Source organism: Rhinolophus hipposideros (genome assembly GCF_964194185.1).
Source record: "Rhinolophus hipposideros genome assembly, chromosome: 19".
NCBI classification, from domain to species: Eukaryota; Metazoa; Chordata; class Mammalia; order Chiroptera; family Rhinolophidae; genus Rhinolophus; species Rhinolophus hipposideros.
The window spans coordinates 973,813-996,464 of record NC_138065.1 but is presented as its reverse complement, the minus strand read 5'-3'; the positions used below and the strand labels follow the sequence as shown (position 1 = coordinate 996,464).

The following is a 22,652-nucleotide window of genomic DNA, read 5'->3' as shown; positions in this document are numbered from 1 at the left end:
CAGGTTTCAGGGTGCTCTCCCCAGCTGCCGGTAGACCTCGTCAGCACCCCTTCCCATCCTGGAGGGAAGGGCACCCACAGGCTGCCCCTGAGTGCCCCTCTGTCAATGCTCTACTGTGCTCTGAGCCCACGCCCTCTGTGGTTCCGCCCCTGGTCCCAGCCAGCGACTCTGCTCACCTGGAGCGTCCCCCTGCTGCCACCATGCCCCCTACAGCCCATTCTCAACACAACAGCAATTCCCGTAGCCTGACTTGGACCCTGTCGGTCTGTTCAGAATCCTCTAGGGGCTCCCCATCGCGGGGTCCCCATCGCGGGCAGGACAGAGTCCACAGCCTTACCACACACCCAAGGCCCTGCGGGATTGGCCCCATCACAGTTCCGTCCGCAATGTCTCCACCACGCAATGCTCCTGTCACTCACTGGGCTGCAGTCTCCCACCTAGTCTTTGAATGTGGCACATGCTCTAGCCTCAGGGCCTTTGTACTCACTCTTCCCCTGCCTGGAATGCTTTTCCCCCCAGAAGTCTGGGTGGCTCCCTCTTTCATCTCCTTCAGGTCTTCACCTGGAGGTTACGTTTCCAGTGAGGCTTTCCATGAGCACCCTCCCCCAACGCTCCTTATCCCCCTGCCCCATTTTGTTTCTCTTTATTTTTTAGGATAGCACTTACCATCATCTACTGTGTCATGATCGTACTGATTTAAGTTACACATCTCTCCAGCAGCATCACTACTAGAACTTCATAAGCTTCATATTTTTACTTTCCCCATTTGGGCAGAGATTTTTGTCTCTTTTGTTCGTAGCTACAGCCCCCATGCCTGCACACAGTAGGTGCTCAACAAATCTTTATTCAACGACTGAATGAATATTTGAGTCTTTCCCCAACTAGCATGTCAGCTCGTAGAGGACAGGAAACCTGTATTTCTCCCCGTAATAAGTTATTATAAGTTATTAAATATAAAGCTCTTAAAAGAGTGCTTGGCACTCAGTGGGGTTTGTTCAGTAAAACTCAGCATTGCCATCAACACTGTCATGCCATTTCCTCTGTATCCTGGGCACCAGGGAAACCCAAAACGAGTGCACGTTGAACAAGAGGATGAATGCGGACCTTGGGCCCCCTGGTCCCTCCCTGGGAGGCAACAGGGGCCTTCCTGTCCTTCCAGCTATAGGGCTGGGTGCAGGAACTTGTCGGGGTACCCATTGCTGGAGGAACATGGGCGGGTGACAGCCATTCACGCTCACGTTCATGGAGCATTCCCTTTGTGCCAGGCCCTGGGGTCACAAAGAACTTTGATCTGGCCTCAGTCTCAGTCTAGGGACAGAGGCAAGTTAAACTTTCATATGCAGAAGGAGTATGGTGGGAAAGGAAGGGCAGAAGCTGGAAAGACTCCCAGATAAAGGGCAGTTGAGCTGAATGTGCAAGGAGGAGAACAAGCGAGCCAGGCGAAGGCAGGCAGGAGCTCCTATTCCTCTTCTCTCGTCCTCAGTCTCCCCCTTGGCCACTTGAAGGGGTTGCATAAGGTCTCTCTGGCCTCTGACATGCTGCAACTCGATGGTTTTTGGCCTCCAGATCCTGGAGCTGTGCTCTGGTTTCTGCTGCCCCCTGCTGGAGACTTTTGGTGGCACTTAAGTCAGGAAAAGCACCGTCCCACCTTGCCTCCTTTCCTTCCTTCCCCAAAGTGGGCAACATGATCCAAGTCGCATCTCCCCAGCACCTTCCACCTCTCCAGCACTAAACTAAACAATGCATGCTTGTCTCTCAGATAGAAAATATTCTCAATGCATATGATTGACCACGGACTTGAAACCAGAATACACAAAGAATTCATAACCCAGCAACGCCACTCCCAGGTAGCTACCAAGATAAATGAACACGTATGTCCACACAAGACTTTACACAAACATTCACAGTAGTTTTGTTCATAGTAGCCAAACGGGAAACACCCAGTGGCATCAACTGGTGTAAAGACAAATGTGGGTACACCATACAATGGCCACTAGTCAGCTACAGAAGCGATGAGCTATGGAAAAGCCTCATGGTCGAGACAAAGAAGGCAGACAAACGAGTGTACATTGTAGGAGTCACAAACAAATCTACAGTAACAGAGAGCAGATCAGCGACTTCGTAGGGGTTGGTTTTGGGGGAGGATGGAGTTGGGGGGTGCAGCGTTATCTGCAAAAGGGCACAGGGAAATATGGAGGGAGAGGGAAATGTTTTTTTCATTTTTGTTTTTTACTTTTTTGGTTGGGCTGGTGGTTACACAAAAGAACACATTTGCTGGAACTCATCCAGCTAAGCCATGGAACAAAGTGAAATGAGCCAGACACAAAAGGACACAATACTGTATGATTCCACGTATGAGAGGTGCCCAGAGTGGGCAAATTCAGAGGGAAAGTAGCATAGCCGTCACCATAGCCAGGCGTGGTGGTGGGGGGGAATGGGGAGTTAGTGTTTAATGGGGACAGAGTTCCAGTTTGGGATGATGAAAAAGTTCTGGACATGGATAGAGGTGATTGATGGTTGCACAATATTAAGGTACTTAGTGCCTCTGAACTGGACACTTAAAAGTGGTTAAAATGGTAAATTTGTGTTATGGATATTTTACCACAATAAACAAAATCTAAACAAACGTCATGGAACTGTACACTTTTAAGTGAGTACATTTTTTTTTTTTACCGGATGTCTATTCTACCTCAATAAAGCTGATTTGTAAAAGCCTCCACGGAGGACTGCCCCTGTGTTGGTCTTCCAGCAGCTTTTTCTGTCGCAGGCGGTGGTTTGCAGAGGGACCACAGGCCTGGGTTCAAATTCCGCTTCTGCCACTCACCAGCGTCGTAAGACGCGGGACATCCGTCGCACGGTGTAAAGGGAACGAATCTCGGATTAAGGGTTAGGGGAAGCAATGCACCTAGCGGGCTGGTGGTGAGGACGGCAAATGTTGTAAAATTGTCTGTCCCCTCCGATCAGACAGACTGATACCTACGGGTGCCCTAAGAAGGGTGGGGGCCAGGTGGACGCCTTGGGGAGCGCGCACCTGCGCCCAGGTGGGCGGCGCGAGCTGTGCGAGGCGGCCGCTGGCCGCCAGGGGGCGCTCGGCGCGGGGCCGCCCGTGACCGAGGCAGCCCGGGTGCCGAGGGGGCGGCAGCGGGGCCAGGCGGTGCCCCACGCTCGCCCAGCCCGCGTGCGGCCGGTCGGCCCCCGGCTTGTCTGGAACGGGGTCGCGGTCGTTGGCCGCCCTGGCAAGGTGCCACCTCGGGACCCGCTCCGCAAGCCCACTTTGCAGTCACGAGCGGGCCGTGGCCCCGCGGGCGGACGGGGGCTCCTCGCCGACGTCGTCCCGCTGCGCTCCGGCCCCGCGCGGCCTCTGCGGCCCCCGCCCGGCTCCTCTGCATCTCTCCGCCCCCGGCTCCCGGTTTCCTTGTCAAAACTTCCTGCCGCGGCGCGGCCCGAGTCCCACCTCCTTCCTGCCCCCGCCCCTCCGCGCCCCGGCGCCGCCGGCCACAGCCCCGCGCTCCCGCGCTCCGCAGTCGGGCTGGGCCCGCCCTGTCCTCCGGGCCGCCCCGGCGGTCCCCTCCCCAGCCCACGAAGGGACAGGACCCCAAGCAGGTGAGTGACTGCGCGCCCCGCCCCGGGGGCAGGTCCCCTCCGGGCTGGAGTCCGAGCCTCCCGGGCGGGGAGTGGGGACAGGGACGCGAAGGGTGGCACCGTGGAGAGGGGCCAGGGGAGCGGTTGCCATCCCCACGGAAGCAACAGGTCCACGACGTGCAGAGCCCTGCGGTGACTGCGGGAGCCCCGGGCAGCCGCCCCTGCCGCCCGTCCCACGCGGGACGGATGAGGAGGGGTAGCAGGTCCCCGGCTGGGCTGCGGGAGCGTGAAGCGCACCCACGTGGCAGGCAAGGCTGCCGAGGGGGAATCTGGACTTGCCCCTTGCTAGCCTAGGACCTCGGTCGGGAGACTTAAGCTCTGTGCCTGGGCGGCTCTCTTCTAGAAGGGAAACAGTAATACACACTGCCTGTGCCCTGGGCTGTTGTAGGCTTAGGCCAGCAAAACCGTGTCTGCTGCTGCGCCCGTGCCTGGTCAGTGGTCAGCGTCAGTGGGGCCCCTCTCCCTGCCAGGACCCATGTTGGAGGAGGGTGTAGGGAAGGGATCCCTGTCTGCAGGTCCCTGGAGCTCAGTTCTGCCAGTTTTGAGGACTAGGAAGTTGTCTAAAGGCCTCAGGTACCTGCGTCCTCAGCCCCGTGGGCTGGGGGCTGACCCCAGGTAGTGCTGACATCAAGGCTGGTGTGTGTGGGGGTGTGTGAGGTGGGGGGCAGGTCCAGCTTCAGGAGCCCAGGCCCACAGCCAGCCCCCACCCCCCATCTCTAGTTTCCTGGCCTTTTATGAGTGGCCTCCCCCGGGGCTGGGCTGTGACCCCCCAATCCCCGGGGATGGGAACAGCTTGTGCTGGCCCGAGGTTCCCAGGCTCGCCCAGACCTCGGCTCCAGCCCTCTGTGTGCTCCTGGCAAGACTGGGCAAGAGGTCAGCTCTGAACCCAGGCCTAAGCTGGGCCTGGGGTTGGGGAGCTGTTCACTGAACCCCACCCCACCCCAGTCCGTGATATAGGACCTGTATGTGAGCCCGTGTGTGGGGGCCGCTCTCCTGTCATCTATCCCCTGCTCCTGCCTCTCCCACCCTGAGGTCTCCCATAGTCTAGCTGCCATCCTTGCCGTAGCAGTTGGGGCAACCTTCACGGCTGCCCAGGAGCTGGCTGGTGGCCAGGCTCACCTCTCTGCCTTCCTGTCTTCACTGGGAGGTGAAGCCCAAGTTGGCATCTGTGTCCCCGCTGTCCCCCATTCCCTATCAGACTTTCCCAGAAGAGGAAACTGGCTCTCCAGGCAGCCCCATCCACCAATCGGAAACCTGGACAGCGATAGAGGTCACTGGGCTGCTGTCTGCCCCCCCCCACACCCCCCACACACAGTGGCTGGGGAGTGGTTAGGGCCAGGCCTCCAGCCAGCTGCCCCCCCCCCCCCCGCCTCCTCTTCTAGTGGCCTTGGGAAAGTGGGTTCCTGGGGTGCCTCAGAGCCCTGGGGCCCATCTCGACTTGAGGAGGGTGTTGGCTGCACTCCTGGCAGATGGTCTTTGGGGAGAAGCCAGCAGGAGGAGGATGAGAAGGCAGGGGACAGGAGACAGACAGAAGAGATACAGAGAGACAGAGACCTAGAAACTCCTGGAAAACAACAAGGCCTGGAGGGAAAAAGGCTGACTTAGAAAAACAGAGCAGAGACCCAGAGGAAGAACAGGAAGGAGGGGGACACAGAAGGAAAGACGGACAGTCAGAAGACCGAAAGAAAGCACAGGGAGAGGAGGACCTACAAGGGCGCACAGGCTTTGGGGCTCCCCAGACCTGGTCCAGAGCCCACCCTGAGGCTGGCTGGCTGTGTGACCTGGGGCAGATGCCTTAACCTCCCTGGGGAATTTCTTCATCAATAAAATGGGAGGCATAATAGCAGCTACTTTCCAGGATTGCTGAGAGAATAAAAAGAAAGGATCTGCCCACAGTGTACACTGAACAAGGGGTGGTGACTGGTATTCCGACGCCCACCTGTGGCAGGATGGAGGTCTCCAGAGAGAAACAGCACGGGGTTGGGGGGCCGGCCCTGGGGCCTCCTGGGGCCTCTCCTGCCTCACCTCCCACTGCACCCCCAAAACAGGGGCATCTGGAGCCCATCCCTGTGTTTAGGAGGACAGTGAGACGCACAGCTCTGCAGATGACAGTGTCTTCGTCCCGTAGGAACTGGAGGACAGCCCTGAGTGATTCCTGCCAGGGTCAGAGGCTAGGTCTGCAGCCGCCTTTGCTCTGTAACCACGGAAATTCTTTCTGAACCCCACCTTCCATCCTCTCGCCAACGTTGTGTTGTGGGGGCCCTGGAAGGAAGGCCCGTTCTGCTGTGGGGTGAGTTGGGGGGAGCCACAGCCCCTCGACATTTCTCTCTCTTTCCCGTTCCCCACAAAGTGAGGGCCAGGCCTGCTGGGGTAAGGCGGGATCTCAGGGTCTGTCATGAGACTGCTCCGTGTGCCTGTACTGCTGGGGTGCTGGGGACAGTAGGGGAGGAGGGAGGCAGAGAAGTGCCCTGACCCCACAGTTCCATTCCAGTGGGGAAGCTGGACCTTAACAAAAACATAATGGCCACGGGTGGGAGGGGGCATCAGGGAGGGGCAGCGGACTGGCTAATGGAGGCTCGGAGAGGAGTAAGAATGGGGGGGTCCTAGCCCAGTGGGTACCACACTCACAAAGCAGCAATCACAGGTGGGGTCCCGTCACCGATCAGTCCATCAGACTTGAGGTGTTCCAGGGGCTGTGAGCTTCTCGGTTAGTCCCACCTGCCCCCGGAAGAGGACCCTGGCACCAGGCCTTTGGCTGGGGTCTCCGGAAGTGTGGATTTGTGTCCAGTTTGGAGCTGGCCTCAGCACACGCAGAACTGCGGGAGAAGAACAGCCCTGGTCTCCTGTGGGCTGGGGGCCTGGGGGTCCGTGGTGGAGGGCACGGAGGAGTGGGTGAGGCCTGGCGTCACTGACGGAACTTTCTGGAAGAGGCTGCTGGCCGGGAAGCATGAGTAGGACCTGGGCATCCCAGGGGCGGCCCGGGCAGGGTGGCTGTGTGGTGAGAGGCCTGGGGGGGCAGAGGCTGTCCAGTGTAATGGGAGCGCTGCAACAGAGGCCATGAGGCTGGACACTGGCGGGGCTGGGCCCTGGGCACCCTCTCCTGTGGTGTGGGGAGCCACAGGGGCCTTAGGGAGGGGTGGTGACCAGAGCAGGGCTGGGCTTTCTTGGGGTGTCGGGGGGGGCAGTGATGACACCCATCGGTGGTGGGCACAGGCGGGCTTTACTGGGAAGAGCTGCTCCCTGCCTGTGTCACCCTAGGGGGTCACCCTCCACCCACTGCTTTGTTTTCGGAAGCAGATTTTGGTCCTGCCATTGCCTCTGACAACCAGTCAGCCCTTGGGCAAGTCATTTTACCTGAGGCCTGTGGTGTCCCTGTGAAGCGACAGCCACTGGCACCTGTGGGCGGCGGTGAGGGCGGTGGCACTGGCACTGCCGTGGGGCAGGTGTTCAGTGAATCAGAGTCCTGCCGTTCCCATTTCCTGAGCAGTAAACAGGTCGCAGGGACAGACGACCCTCTCGCTTCTGTTTCCTGAGCCCTGGAGAACACAGGCCGGCCCCTGCCCCTGCCCCCTTCCCGCCGGCCTCTGGCACGAAAGCACGCAGGCTTCCTGTCCCTCCATCCGGTGTAGGAGGGGCTGTGCACTCGCATGTGTGCGCCTGTACACGTGCACGCGCCTGTACACACGTGTGCACGCCTGTACACACGTGCACTGAGTGACCTGTGGAGCAGAGCTGGGTCAGAGCGCGTCCCACGGCGCCGGGTCGCGGACACAGGGTGACTTCGGACTGGGGTCTCACTGCTGAGTGGGGAGGACTAAGTGATCCTGTCTCCATGGCAAAGCCAAGTTAGGAAAGGGCGCAGAGCAACAGAGAGACAGGGAGAGAGACTGACACACGGGAGCGGTACCAGGCACGGCCACCATGGCACCAAGCGGGCACAGGGCTGAGTGAGCGGACGTGGCTGCAGTCCCGCGTCCACTCATTTGAAGGCGGCCCCTAGTGCAGTGAGCAGACGGCGCTATGTGTGGCAGCCTTGACAGAGGAAAGGAAGGGGACAGGCAGGCAGACAGAGACCAAGAAACTGGTGCAGGGAGACAATGGCAGAAAGCAGAGCGTTGCTGAGGAACAAGATAGAAGGCAGAAAGCAAGAGGCTGAGAGCCTGGAACTTGGGGCGTCTGTTTGTGCGGCAGTGCACGTGCACTGAGCAGCCTCTGGCCTGAGGCTCTGTCCAGGCCGGTCACTGAACCCTGGGAGATGTGGGGGTCACGCTCCCATTTTAGAGATGAGGAAATGCAGGCTCCTAGGGCTCAACTGCTGTGCCTGGGGTCACCCAGCTTGTGACAGCTTGTAAGTACTAGAAACTTTGGAGTCCTAGATGGGAAGGGGGAGACAGAGAGAGACAGGGGGATGAAGAGGGAGGGAAGAAGGGAAGGAGAGAGAAATGGAGGGAGAGAGAAGGAGGGAGTGAGGGAGGGAGAGAGGGGCCAGTGGAACCGAACAGGCAGAACCCACAGAATCCAGGCGACCTGCCCATCAACCGCCTTTGGCTTGAAGAAGTACCTGGCGGGCAGCCCACCCTTCTGGGGGATCAGGTTCTTGGGGAGCCGGGCCCCTCCCACTCCCACTTCCTTTCTCTCTGTCAGCATCTAAGGCCCCATTCCTATTCCTGGACTGCCCTGGGGGTTCTTCAGAAAAAATAAGAAGCAGCTTTTCCTGGAATCAATACCCGAAGGGTCTGACAATGCCAAGGGTGTGGGGATGGGTGCAGCTTCCCCCCCACCAAGTGAGCATGTCCCCTGGGCTCTAAGTGCTTTATCTGCACTGGCTCAGTGATTGTTGGCATGACAACCCTATGAAGGGAAGGCCTCTTATCCTCCCCATTTTATAGATGAGGAGACCGAGAATTGGCGTTCACATCCAGGCTTGAGCGGGCTGCAAGGGGGCACAGGCTCGGAGGACGAGGACGCGTGGCTGCACACCTGCCAGAGAAGAGAGGCTGGGAGGGCCGCTGGGGCAGTCCCTCCTGCTGTCTCGCTTCCATCGGTCCCACTCTTGCTGTCTGCCTTCTGTGGAAGTGGGTCATTTCCCGTCCACTAGGAGCTCTTCCCCTCCCAGAGACCCCAGACTCATTCCTCTCGTCCTCCGCCCAGGAGCTGCGGGCCCGCTGAAGGCTCAGGGTCGGCTTGGAGGCGGAGAGGCCAGGGATGCTGGGGGCCATGCAGGCGGGCTGGGGGTTGGGGGCCTGGCCTGGAGCCCAGCTGCTTTGCGTCTCGAGGTGGAGGAGAAAGAAGTGTCAGCTCATTCTTGACTGTAAACACATCCCAGTTCCCACGCCTCTGATCGCTGCCTCTGATTGCTTCTTGCAGCAGCCCCCACCCCTACCCCCTTCTCCTGACCGGCCCCCTGCCAGGCTCCCCCTCCCCATAACAGGCTATTAAAAAGAGAAGCAAAGCCCCTGGGATTCCCATCTGGGCTCCAAAAAGACTGAGAGACTTCTGCCAGCAGTATGGGTCCCAGCTCCATACTAGTAGCTGTGTGGCTTACGGCAAGTGACTTGTCCTCTCTGTGCCCATTTCCTTGTCTGTAAAATGAATACCAATAGCTGCCACATGGACTGCTGTAAGATTTAAATGAGATGCTCCATATAAATCGCTCAGCACCCCGCCGGATATGCTGGGGTGGGGCAGGCATCTGGGTCCCCCAACCCTGAGATACTGGAGGAAGGGGACTGAGGGGCGTGGGCAACTGTGTGGGAAGAAGGAGCCTGCAGTGAAGAGATTGGCATACATCTCAGTGAGTGAACTGAAGGCCCTGGGCCCGATGGGGAGCCAGCAGTTGTCTGATTTAACCCCCTTGAGGGGCACAAGTCATGCATGTGCCCAGTGCTGCGGGGCTCGCAGGGGCTGGGAGAGAATGGACCAGGCCCAGGGCCCAAGCCCCTCGGGAACACAGGCTTCATGGGAACGAGCCTGGGAGGCCAGGCTGGTGCTCCAGGCTTGGGGTGGGGGGGAGGCTGCACTCTCTCCTCAGGGGCTGAACCACTCAGGCCAAGCCCTTCCCTCCCTGCCCAGCTCCCCACCCGTCTCCCCTCCCTGCTGACCACCCACTGGTCTCCCTGCCCCCACCAGCTGCCTCTTCCTCCTCACTGCAGCCCTCCCTAGGGCCCTTTGGGAAAGCGTCTCCCCCCCTCCAGGCAGCTGCCCCTGCCCACCTCCATCCCCATCCTCTCAAAGCCCCAGAAGTGGGTTGGGAGGAGGTGAATGGAGGAAGGACTTTCTGTGAGTCCTGCCTCCTGTGCCTCAATGTACCTGGGGCAGCTTTTGTCCCCTCACTGTGGCCTCGAGCTCTGGGGACAGATCCAGGCCAGGGACGCCTGGGGTCCTGGTGTGTCAGGAGATGACCCTGGATCCAGACAGACTGAACTCCAATCCTAGGACAAGGGCCCCAGGTCAGGGCCACAGCCCACGCCCCCCCCCCACTGAGGTCTCAGGGTCCTGGGCGAGGCCTGGGGGGAAAGTCAGCTGGGGGCACACAGGAGGTGGGCGCTGGGCCTGGCGAGGTGGCCAGAGCCGGGCAGGAGCAGAGGGAGTCATTTGGAGGCGTTGGGAGAAGGAGCCAGCTGTTTGGGGGGCTGGGGGCAGGTGTGGGGGAGGCTGTGGGATCCGGACACTCCCTCCTGTGGCCTGGTCCCTGAGGACAGGCTGCGTCCGCCCTGCCCCACTCAGAGGGAGCCCCGACCCCTCATGTCCCACCTTCGGAGGTGACGGCAGTGGGAGGGCAGAGCCCACCACTCCCTGTCCCCACACACACATTCCAGCCAGTCTCCGTTTCCTGAGCACCCCACACTCTGCCCCCCGGGCCCTGGGGCCCTGGCTCACTGAGTTTCTCAGGCCTGCTGAGTTACTTGCAGTGAGTTAGATGGGGCTGAGGTGGCAGTCTGCCCCCAGGGACCTGTGACGGGGGCAAGTGGCTCGAGGGGACCCTGCTGCTCTGCGTGCCTGGAGGACACTGGGCAGAGATCGTGGTGGGGGGGACACCTGGGAGGAGAGGTGGGAGGATTGCACACAGCAGATCAGGGCTCTGGCTCCACGACCGGGAGGGAAGGGGCCTGACTGGAGCTGAGAATTTGGCTAACGGCTGTGGGGGCCCTGGGAGCGTGTGGGCGGGGTATGGGGTGGGGCCAGGCATCAGGCATTCCAGAGATACTCAGGGGTAAGAGGCCTGCGACCCGACCTTTCTGCTGGGGAAAATCATAAGCAGCTGTGGGTGCCTGGGGAAGCGGAGAGTGAGTTTTAGGAACACTGAGTGAAATCTGAAACCGGCAGCGGGGGCGGCCGCTCAGGAGCTGGGCCTCCCTGACCTGCAGGGGAACACACATCTGAGGTCTTGACCCTCTTCCCACCCAGTGGGCGAGGCCAGGGGTGGGGGAGGTGGCCAGGAGCCCATCTGCAGATGGTTGATGGGTGGCCAGAGGGAGGAGGGTGCTTCTCCTTTCGTCTGAGGCCAGGCTGGCACCTCTTGGGAGACAGTACCTGGGGTCAGGTGCAGTGGTGTGCTGGCAAATATTTAACAGCTAACTCTGGTGTGGTGGTGGTGGGGGAGAGCTGGCCCATTTCCATGGTGTAAATAACCTCATGCCTGATTTACAGCTACCGAGTGACATCCCTGGACCGGGAAGGGACAGCACCATTGGTTCTTGGGGGTCCACCTCAGCGCCCACTCACCAGTAGTTGGGAGGGGTCTCCTTCAAGGTCACCTGGGCCCAGCCCTACCTACTCCCATCCCACATGGCAGGAAGCCCACAACCACATCTGCCTGCATACATTCTGTGATGGGGAGCTTACCACCTGCTTTGACTCTTGGAAAGTTCTTCCTCCAGCTGAGCCCCAGTCAGGCCTCCCACAAAACTGCCCCTTGGGCTCCAGTTTCACCCCTTGGTGTAAAAATAAAAGTGCCAGGGGTTGCAGCTGGACTGGGGGTTCGGAGATAAAAGGCACTGGTCCCTGCCTCTGGAGGTCATGGTTAGGGAACAGGGTTAGGGCAGCGGTGGGGGTGGTGGGGGGGGAGGGAGGGGCGGTCTGCCAGTGGGTGTTGGGGAGCAGAGAAGGACACAGGTGGTGCTCAGGCAGCCCTTGAAAGGCAAGTGTTCAAGGTGACGGGTGGAGGGGGAGGCCGGCTACGGGAGGAAGCAGCGTGAGGAAGGCCCAAAGCTGTGCGCTCACCTGGTGAGGTGTGAGAGGGGGTAGGCAGGACTGGCAGGACGCAGGAAGCATGGGTCCGACCACAAGCAGCAGCCGCAGCCCCTCTCCTGCCCCTGCTCAGGTCACTGCAAACGCGTGGTCCCCTAGGCTTGGGAGTGCCCCTCACCAGCCCTGGCGCAGGCCTCTGCAATGTCGTCACTGCTGCGCTCCCTCCTCCTTCTGGCCCTGAACCTGTGGCTGGCAGGAGCCCTGGACGCCAATGACCCCAACACCTGCAGCTTCTGGGAAAGGTGAGGGGCCCCTGCTGTGGGGTGAGGGCTCTCCATTGTCTCGCCGGGGCTCCTCTTCCTGGGTCCTTCCCTTGCCGCCCTCCAGCCCTCCCTCCCTTCTGTTTCTGCTCCTTGGGCTGCCTGACTCCCTCCCAGCTCTGACCTGCTTTCTGTCTCCACCCCAGCTCGGAGCCTATCTGTCCTTCCTTTATCCCCCTCGTCCCTTAGTCCCTGGGGGAGGCTGGCTGCAGGACAGAGTGCAGGGTGGGAGCCATTTTCTGTGGGGTGAGCAGAGGGGCCGGCCTAGGGGGAGCAAAGAACAGGGTAGGGGGATAAGGCCAGCGTGGGATGTGACCAGAAATGCTTCAGCCCAGCCCCACCCACTGGGCCCAGAGTCGTGGAGGGCCAGGGGAGAGTGATAGCGCTGGTCCTGCAGGGTGAGAAGGGGGTGTCTCCGGAATACCCCAGTGCTGGGAGGACCCCTTCAGCTGGGGTCAGGATGGGGGTCCACCCTAGGCTCGGGGAGCGAGGCCACATGTTGAGGTGGGGATTGCCCCTGTGGCCAAGCCTCACAGCCCTGCTCCCGGGCACCTGTGCCAGCCGGGGCTTCTCCCTGCGGCCAGCCCCTGACCCTTCCCTATCTCGCAGCTACACCACCACCACCAAGGAGTCCCACTCCCGCCCCTTCAGCCTGCTCCCCTCGGAGCCCTGCGACCGGCCCTGGGACAGCCCCCACACCTGCCCGCAGCCCACGTGAGTGCCTGACCCCTCCGTGGGCGGATGGGCAGCCGGCTGGCCCTCCGCGCCCGCGTTTCCTTTGGGAACCTTCAATTTAGAGGAGGGCGCGGGGCGCAAGGCCGGGGTGTGCCCGCTTCCCCAGCAGTGCTGGGCGGAGCCGGCAGTGTCGCGACTGAGGGCCCTCGCGGGTCTCCCCAGGGTTGTCTACAGGACTGTGTACCGCCAGGTGGTGAAGACGGACCACCGGAGGCGCCTGCAGTGCTGCCAGGGCTTCTACGAGAGCGGCGGGGCCTGCGTCCGTGAGTCCTGGGTGGGCGGGGTGGGCGGGGCCCCGCGCATCCTCTCAGCCCCGCGCGTGGGGCGGCTACTCCTCTGCCCTTCCCTTCCTTAGGGGCACAGCTGCCACCCCCTCCGTCTGTCTGGTCTGTCTGGCTGACCCCGTGCTTGTCCCCTCCTCTCTCTCCACGCCCCTCAGCGGCCCCTGTTTCTCCAGAACTCTCCCTCTGTCTCTGGGCTGCCTGCGTCTCTGTCACTGTGTGTCTGGGGGCTCGTGTCTGCGTCCATCTCTGGCGCTTCCTGTCCCTGTCTGTTGCTATCTGTCTCTGACTTATGGCTGTCCAGGGCCTTCGGCCCCTCGCCCCCAACACTCTGAAACCCCAGACTGGGGAGTCTGCTCTGCCCCTGTCCCCTTCCCTCCGCCCTGGCCTGTCACCAGCCCCTGCAGAGACCCCTGCCCTCTCTCCGGACACAGCCTCGCCTAGTCGCTATCTGAGGAACCGCTCCCCATTTTCCCCCAGTGCTTTGAGAACGTCACAGAAAGGGGCTGGGGAGCCGGCCCTGGGGTCTGGTCCAGCTCTGGCCTGAGTCGCTGCTCTCAGTCTTTCTGCACGTTAGCGGCAGCGTTGCTGGTGGAGAACGCCAGGTTCCTGGTGTGGGAGGGAGGAAGACGGGCTCAGAGGATGAAGGTGGGTCCGGGTGGAGGTGCAGCCGTCTTCTCACCCCCTCTCTACCCCAGCACTTTGCGCCCAGGACTGTGTCCACGGCCGCTGCGTGGCACCCGGTCAGTGCCAGTGTGTGCAAGCCTGGCGAGGCGACGACTGCTCCAGTGGTGAGTGGCTGGTGAAGGCGGCAGTGCCCTCGGCACACTCTCCTACCAGGGAGCAGGTGCTTCAGGCCCCAGGGCATCACCCACCATTGCAGCCAGCTGCCCTTCCCGGATGTGGTGTGGGCTTTGAGCCAAAGCGGGCATAGACCTCTGTGTGGGGCTGGGAGACAGGGAGGAATTACCTGGAGGCTGGGGAGGGGTGAGGCCCCTGGGGACCCCTTCCAACCTCCTCCCCTTACAGCATGCACCCCAGGAGTGTGGGGGCCACAGTGTGACAAGTCCTGCAGCTGTGGCAACAACAGCTCCTGTGACCCCAAGAGTGGGGCATGTTCCTGCCTGTCTGGCCTGCAGCCCCCATACTGCCTTCAGCCCTGCTCCCCTGGCCACTATGGCCCTGCCTGCCAGTTCAGCTGCCACTGCCACGGGGCACCCTGTGACCCCCAGACTGGAGCCTGCTTCTGCCCCCCAGACAGAACTGGGCCCAGGTACGTAATGGGGGAGAAGCACACTCATGGGTCACAGACACAGCACCACACAGGCATTACAAAGGCATGTGTGGGGACTCAGACGAGACCCCAAATGTGGGGATGGGTTTGAGAGGCCACCGTCCTAATCCCGGCTCTGCCACTGGCTGGCTGGCTGATCCTGAGCAAATCGGCGACTCTGGGAGCTTGTTTCCTGTGTGTGCACTGGGGACAGTGTTGCCCACCTGGGAGGGTGGCTGTGTAGACAACACAAGAGAGCATGTGTGTGAAAGCACGTTGTGAAGTGGGGCAGAGACAGGGACCCAGAGAACCCTGTACTTGTCTCCAGACAAGGCAGGGAACAGGGAGAGCTGGGGAGTCACCGCAGGGAGGAAGTGCTCCTTGGTGGGGACCAAAGAGTCAGCTGCATGAGGAGCTTCGGGATTGGGACCCCTGCAGGCAGAGGTGTCCCCCGGAAGTAACGGCATGAGCAAAGGTGGAGGGGCACATGGGATGTCCACCCTACCCGACCTGGTGGAGCTATGTGTCCCTGCCATTTCCAGTCCTGGAAACCTTTGCCTTCTGATGCCTGCAGTCCCCAACAGGGAGGGGTGGGGTGGACTCAAAGCACCCTGAGGCCAGGCCTTCCCCCGGGAGGGCCTGTGTGTGGTAGGCAGAAAGGGCTTATTCACACATTGACCTCACCTGCTCTGCGGGCAGCTGTGAGGTGTCCTGTCTCCAGGACACTGCTGGCACCGTCTGCCCCAGCACTTCTCCTTGCCACAATGGAGGTGTCTTCCAGGCCCACCAGGGCTCCTGCAGCTGCCCACCTGGCTGGATGGTATGAAGGGTGGGGCCTGTGGGGATGGGGTGAGAGTCTGGGGACAATTCTGTGGGTGGTTCTCAACAGGGCTCCCAGGAGGGGGTGGGCTCTCTGGGCCCTAGAGAGGTTTGAGGGCCCTGGGTCTGGGAGAACCAAAAGGGTCCTGTGGCCTCTGGGAGGGGGCCAGGCACCTGGGACTCTGTCGCCCTCTCACCCCACAGGGCACCATCTGCTCCCTGCCCTGTCTGGAGGGCTTCCACGGACCCAACTGCTCCCAGGAATGTCACTGTCACAACGGTGGCCTCTGCGACCGATTCACTGGGCAGTGTCGCTGTGCTCCAGGCTACACAGGGGATCGGTGAGTGGCACTGGCAAGGGTGGGAGCCGCAGGGTGCGGGCCGGGAGGGGTGGGAGTGGCCAGGCTCACTCAGCTAGGCGCCCAGGTGCCGTGAGGAGTGCCCCGTGGGCCACTTCGGGCAGGATTGTGCTGAGACGTGCGACTGCACCCCGGGCGCCCGCTGCTTCCCAGCCAACGGAGCGTGTCTGTGCGAACACGGCTTCACCGGGGACCGCTGCTCCGAGCGCCTCTGCCCCGACGGCCTCTATGGCCTCAGTTGCCAGATGCCGTGCACCTGCGACCCGGAGCACAGCCTCAGGTGGGCGTGGGACACTGGTCAAGGGCTCGGGAGGCCGTGGGAGACGCATTCTGTGCTGGAGCCGCCAGGAGTCACGAAAAGCGCCAGGGGCATATCCAAGGGCAGGACAGATGTCACTGAAGGGAAAAGAGAGGGGCGATGGGGAAGGGGGCGTTCTCGGAGCAGCACCCAGACTCCTTTTTGGCCCCCCACTCGGCGACGGGCTGGCCCCTGCAGAGGGGTGTGGAGGTCGGCCCACGGCCCCAGCTCAAAGCAGCCCGCCTCCGCCCACAGCTGCCACCCGATGAATGGGGAGTGCTCGTGCCAGCCGGGCTGGGCCGGCCTCCACTGCAACGAGAGCTGCCCGCACGACACGCACGGGCCCGGCTGCCAGGAGCACTGCCTCTGCCTGCACGGCGGCCTCTGCCAGCCCGACAGCGGCCTCTGCCGGTGCGCGCCCGGCTACACGGTGAGGCGCGCCCGGCGACCAGGCCCCGGGTGGGGGGGGCGGAAGAGCCGGCCCGCTCACCAGTCTGCCCACCGCCCCCAGGGCCCTCACTGCGCTAGCCTCTGCCCGCCTGACACTTACGGAGTCAACTGCTCCGCGCACTGCTCCTGCGAGAATGCCATCGCCTGCTCGCCCATCGACGGCTCTTGCGTGTGCAAGGAAGGTAATAGGGCGGGTCCCAGGGAGGAGCGATTTGGGGGCGGGGCCACGCAAGGAGCGTGGAGCTAAGGGCAGGGGGCAGGCTGCAGGGGAGGGGCGGAGCCACTGAGCAGCAGCTGGTCGGTGGGAAAGTAGCCAGGCTACTTCCTTCCTGGAATCTCCACTTGGCTTTTTCTTCAACTGCAAAATTCCCACTCGTCCTTAAAGGCCCAGGCCAGAAGGCCTCTCCTGGGAGAACACTGCTCACCCTCAGTCATACAGAACCAGGCAATGGCAGCGCCAGGCAGGGCAGGGCCTCCGGGTCTACCAGGGCTGGTGCCATGGCGATCTTTGGGCTAGACTCTGACACAGATGCATTTCGTTTGGTCAGCTGTGTTATGTTGAACAAACCCAGTCTCCAGTTCCCACTCTTTCCTATCGTCTTACACATGATCCGATAACTCATTTAGTTACTTGTGGGGTTTGCTGCCAGCCGCCTTCCTTTGCAGAAGAGCCGAGCAAGACCCAGAAGGGGGTGGTGCCTGGCTGGCAGCCACGGAGCCTTCTGCTCTAGTGTATATGCCTGTCTCTTGTATGGGGCCGGGAGCACCCCCACTCCGCCCCAGCTCATAGCACACAGCCTGGCACAGCCAGCACACACCCAGTGTGTGCTTGTTCAGAAGGGGAGCTGGGTCCCCATGCCTACCTGCAAGGCCCCTCTTCCAGGTTGGCAGCGTGGTAACTGCTCTGTGCCCTGCCCGCCTGGAACCTGGGGCTTCGGTTGCAATGCCAGCTGCCAGTGTGCCCACGGGGCAGCCTGCAGCCCCCAAACTGGAGCCTGTACCTGCACGCCTGGGTGGCAGGGGGCCCGCTGCCAGCTCCCCTGCCTGGTAAGTGTCCAACAGCCTGCTGCCTGGGGGAAGGGAGGCATAGCGTGCCCCCTCCCCCCCTGACTGCCCTGCCCTCCACGCTCTCTCCAAGAAGGGACAGTTTGGAGACGGCTGTGCCAGTCGCTGTGACTGTGAGCACTCTGATGGCTGCGACCCTGTTCATGGACTCTGCCAGTGCCAGGCCGGCTGGATGGGTGAGCACGCCGGGCATCCAGGCCCCAGGCCCCCTCTGGAGTTGGGGTGCATCTCACAAGAAATGGGTCCAGAAGGACCCCTATGGAGGGGGCTGGGCCAGGTCACCCTAGCCCTCTCTCCCACAGGTACCCGCTGCCACCTGCCCTGCCCTGAGGGCTTCTGGGGAGCCAACTGTAGCAACACCTGCACCTGCAAGAATGGGGCCACCTGCATCCCTGAGACTGGCAACTGTGTGTGTGCACCGGGATTCCGAGGCCCTTCCTGCCAGAGATGTGAGGCCCTCCCCCCCCCGCCCCTCCGCCCTCCAGAGACGTGAGGCCTCTCCGCGGCCAGCCTTGCTGGCTATGCATTCTCAGATGCCAGAATCCCCACTCTACCCAGCTTGGTCTCTTCCGCTGATTGTAATGTGCCCCCAGTTACCGCAGTGGGAAGGAGGGAGGACCATCGTGGGATCCAGGGCTGGTTGAGGGTTGGCCCCGCCCCCACTCACCAGAAGCCTGTCCTCCAGCCTGTCAGCCTGGCCGCTATGGCAAACGCTGTGTGCCCTGCAAGTGTGCCAACCACTCCTCCTGCCACCCCTCCGACGGCACCTGCTACTGCCTGGCTGGCTGGACTGGCCGTGACTGTTCCCAGCGTACGTGCATGGTGGCCTAGCGGTAGCTTGTGTGTCAGCGTGTGTGCACGCCCAGAGTCGGGGGCTGAGGATGGAGGCCTCTGTTCCCCTGCCCCTGGGTGTAAAGCAAAGCCTCTGGACCTGCCTTCATTCAGTCAGTCATATAAGCAACGTAGACAAATACTTACTGGGTGTCCCGTGCAGGCTGGCCGCTGAGAAAGCAGCATGAACTGGCCAGGAAAACCAACCCTGCCCTCGTCTGCAGGAGGCCTGGGGGCGGGGCCACGAGCTCAGTGTTGAATGTGTTCTTTTTTTCCTTTTGCACTTTTCAATTTATTTACTTACACGTGGTTTCTTTCCCGCATAAATACATGAAGGACATCTTAGAAAAGAGTAGTCAAAAAACACCAAAAGAAATACATTTTGAAAAGGGGCGGTGAGAAGCTCTTCCTGTGAAAAGGCCTGCATGTAAGCTCACGGCAGGCAGGGGACAGGAAAGGCATCTCGGTGAAGAGCTTTTCCATAGAATTCAGGAGCAACTACTGTTAGGTTATTCGCTAATGTCAGATATGCAAAATTATGCCTTAAATAGTGTGGACGTTTACTGCTGTCGTGTTTAAAGAAAGCAGCCCAGATGTACGCAGTGTGGGGCCGTCTGGGAAACTCCTGTGTTGTTCTGAATGGCTATTAGCCAGCCAAGTGCAGACACTGAGTGGGCAGCGGGGCGTGCGGGTGTGCAGCTCAGCATTTGTGAGCGTCCAGTGTAGATACTGTTCAAGGCCTTCGTGTCCCTGGGGAGACCAAGGCTCCAAAGCTGAGGGGAAGATTTCAGTGACGCTGGGGGCTGAGAATGTGGGCGTGGGGGGAACGGCTAGGCTGGACTGCCAGACAGGTACCTTTTCTCCTGCAGCGTGTCCTCCTGGACACTGGGGAGCCAACTGCGCCCAGCCCTGCCAGTGTCACCATGGTGGGACCTGCCACCCCCAGGATGGAAGCTGTTTTTGCCCCCCAGGCTGGACCGGACACCTTTGCTTGGAAGGTACCAACAGAAGGAAGAAGTGCTCCATGCCCGTCCCCAAGTCAGCCCTCACCCAAGGAGGAGACTGCAGTGTCCTGCCAACCTCTGACACGCGCCTGCCTCCCTGGCTCTCTCCCAGGCTGCTCTCCAGGGATGTTCGGTGCCAACTGCTCCCAACCGTGCCAGTGTGGTTTCGGAGAGAAGTGCCACCCGGAAACTGGGGCCTGCGTGTGTCCTCCAGGGCACAGTGGTGCCCCCTGCAGGATTGGTGAGTTTTCTAGGCCCCCATGGTCCGGAGGGAACCAGGACACCAAGAGCACCTACCTGCACAGGTCTCTGCCAGGATCTGGACCCCTACTCTAGGGGTCTCGTGCATGCTTGACCCCCATGGTCACCAGGAGAGCCAAGACGCTCTCCTGAGTGACCGCCCCACCCACTAGGAAGCCAGGAACCCTTCACCATGATGCCCACCCCTCCAGTGGCCTATAATTCACTGGGAGCCATCATCAGCATCGCTGTGCTGGGGTCCCTACTGGTGGCCCTGGTGGCGGTGGTCATTGGCTACCGCCACTGGCAAAAGGGCAAGGAGCGCCAGCACCTGGCAGTGGCCTACAGCAGCGGGCGATTGGACAGCTCTGAGTACGTCATGCCAGGTGAGCTGGCATGGGGGCGGGGGACACATAGGAGTGGTGGGGGACACATAGCAGGGCTCCTACATCCCTCCCTGGACCCAGGAGAGGGGAAGTGGGGAGCTGGAGGGAGAAGCGGGCTCAGAGGGCCGATGCCCGATCTCCTGGGACAGAATGCCCAGGCCTGGCTCTGACCAGGCAGCCCCCCGGCCCCCCGTGCCTGACTTTGTCTTTGCAGATATCCCCGCCAGCTATAGTCACTACTACTCCAACCCCAGCTACCACACCCTGTCCCAGTGCTCACCGAGCCCCCCGCCTCCTAACAAGGTCAGTGCTGGGGGACGCGTGCGCTGCAGACGGACGGGTGCCCACCAACTTCTCTGGAGAGCCCTTCCTTGCGTGTTTCTCTCCCTGTCCTTCCCGTCCCCCCTCAGGTTCCAAGCGGTCAGCTGTTTGCCAGCCTCCAGGCCCCGGAGCGGCCAGGGGGAGTCCATGGGCATGATAACCACGCCACCCTGCCTGCCGACTGGAAGCACCGCCGGGAGCCGCCTCCAGGGCCTCTGGACAGGGGTAGGAGCCTGAAGGCCAAGGCCTCGTGGCAGCCCAGCACCCCGCCCCGTCTGAGTGTGTGTCTGTGGACCGTGTTCTGGGCCTCAGTGCTGGGGGAGGCTGGAGCCTGGGGAGGGGCCAGGGCTCTGACGCTGCGTGGTGTCCTGCTCCCCAGGTGGCAGCCGCCTGGACCGAAGCTACAGCTATAGCTATAGCAACAGCAGTGGCCCGGGCCCCTTCTGTAGTAAAGGTGTGTGCAGGGGAGGGGGGCTGCCTGGGGCAAATGGGCCAGCGCTGGCCTGAGCCTGACTGCTTTCCCTCTGCTCAGGGCCCATCTCTGAAGAGGGGCTGGGGGCTAGTGTGGCTTCCCTGAGCAGTGAGAACCCCTACGCCACCATCCGGGACCTGCCCAGCCTGCTGGGGGGCCCCCGGGAGAGCAGCTATATGGAGATGAAAGGTCCTCCGTCAGGGTCTGCCCCCCAGCAGCCCCCTCAGCTCAGGGACAGCCAGAGGCCGCAGCGGGACAGTGGCACGTATGAGCAGCCCAGCCCTCTGACCCATGGTGAGCCCTCCACTGGGGCAGGGGCTGGAGAGAACTGGGACAGGGCGGTAGGAAGGGGAAGGGACAGGGGGGCACTGGGGGAAGCATGCTGTGGCAGCAAGAACTTTCTGGTACCCAGAAAAGTGGGGAACGAGGTGGGTAACAAAGTGTCCTCCTGTCCTGTGAGGAGGCCAGGTCCGGGTGGCCTTGTCCACAGGCAGCTGGGATGAGGCCCAAAATGGCCCACAGCCAGGCACCAGCCCTCTGTCTGGGGGCAGAAGAGCTGGGGAGACGAGGAGCCACCTGCCCCTGTCCTGTCCCTTTTCTGTCTCCAGACCGAGACTCCGTGGGCTCCCTGCCGCCCCTGCCTCTGGGCCTGCCACCCGGCCACTACGACTCCCCCAAGAACAGCCACATCCCCGGACACTACGACCTGCCCCCCGTGCGGCATCCCACGTTACCCCCACTTCGGCGCCAGGACCGTTGAGGGGCCAGATGGTGTGCAGAGGCCAGCCCACCTGTTCTTGCTGCCCAAGACTGGGGATAGCGCCGGCTGTGCCTGCCAGGAGAGGGAGAGGACCGGCAGGCCGAGAACAGGGACACGTCTAACTGACGAAGAGAATGGAGAGACGGGAGCCAGGCTCCTGGTTCCACGTTGGGACACTGGCTGGCAGGACGCCTGCGTTCCCTTTCCTCAACCCACCGTGCCCCAAGGCCCCCAGGGCCTGTGTACATAACCTGGTGGGTGGGGTGTTGCTGGATGAGTCTGATTTCATACTGATGTCTAAAGTGTATATTGGGTACCTTTCCTATGCACTCCTAGGCTGGGCTCTGTGTGCGTGTGTGTGTGTGTGCGTGTGCGTGAGCATGTGTGGTTTCAGTGGGGTCCAGGCACAGGCCCTGCCCTACAGCCCTCACCGGTTAGTAGAGAGGCAGCCTAAACTCCGTTAACTAGTACTAGTCTCCTAAGTGGCCCCCAGCATTCACTTAGTACCCCCTCCAGCCCGGCTGGCTAATGTCGTCCCTGCCTGAAAGCCTGCACGGTGCCCAACACTGCTCCTGGGCCAGACTCAGAACTGTCCAAGTTCCTAGGAAAGCCTCTGCTGGCCTGGCTGTCTCTCAGCCTCACTGGGAATGCTTGCTGTCCCTCTGCCCCAGTCACACTGGCCTCTCAGCACTCCTAGCAGAGACGCCTTCCTGCCACTGCGACTTTGCACAGCTGGAATCCTTCTCCTCCTCCTCACTCTCTAACTCCCGCTGGTGCCTCACATGCCGTCCTCTGGGAGGTGCGTCTCTCTCCTGGCACTGATCACAGCTGCCCTCATTCCGCAGATACCTGCAGGCCTGCAGGGTGCCAGATACCCTGTCATGTGTCATTTCTTTATGTGCTTCTTTGATTAATCTCTGCTTCCCCCACCGGACTGTAAGCTCCCTGGAGGCAGAGGTCCTCTCTGCTCATGCTCGACATTGGTTCCTTTTGGCACAGAGTAGACACTCAATAAATGTCCCCAAAAGGCTGAGTGGCTGAGTGAATTAAAAGTAGCAGTGACACAGGTAACATGCGCACACGGCATGCTCCGAGCGTTAACCGACTGCATAGGTGGCACTTCCCCAAGCTGGCACTGCTACCGGGGAAGCAGCAAGGCTGAAGGGTGGCAAGGGCTGGGAGTGACAGTGGGGCAGTGGGAGCGCG

The 22,652-nt window shown here is 61.4% G+C and overlaps 1 protein-coding gene across 1 annotated transcript; it reads left to right on the top strand.

The window, feature by feature from the left end:
* Positions 1 to 3,490: 3,490 nt before the first annotated feature.
* Positions 3,491 to 22,478, top strand: PEAR1 (platelet endothelial aggregation receptor 1). The gene is made up of 23 exons (XM_081025140.1): positions 3,491 to 3,603; positions 11,966 to 12,134; positions 12,762 to 12,866; positions 13,050 to 13,150; positions 13,867 to 13,959; positions 14,198 to 14,441; positions 15,141 to 15,261; positions 15,465 to 15,601; positions 15,687 to 15,899; positions 16,173 to 16,347; positions 16,429 to 16,549; positions 17,251 to 17,414; positions 17,506 to 17,608; positions 17,735 to 17,881; positions 18,118 to 18,243; positions 19,133 to 19,261; positions 19,380 to 19,508; positions 19,681 to 19,893; positions 20,108 to 20,196; positions 20,304 to 20,439; positions 20,594 to 20,668; positions 20,747 to 20,980; positions 21,295 to 22,478. Exons 2-23 carry the CDS (start codon positions 12,034 to 12,036, stop codon positions 21,444 to 21,446), a joined length of 3,108 nt encoding a protein of 1,035 aa, XP_080881266.1. The 5' UTR covers positions 3,491 to 3,603; positions 11,966 to 12,033; the 3' UTR covers positions 21,447 to 22,478.
* The last annotated feature ends 174 nt before the right edge of the window (positions 22,479 to 22,652 follow it).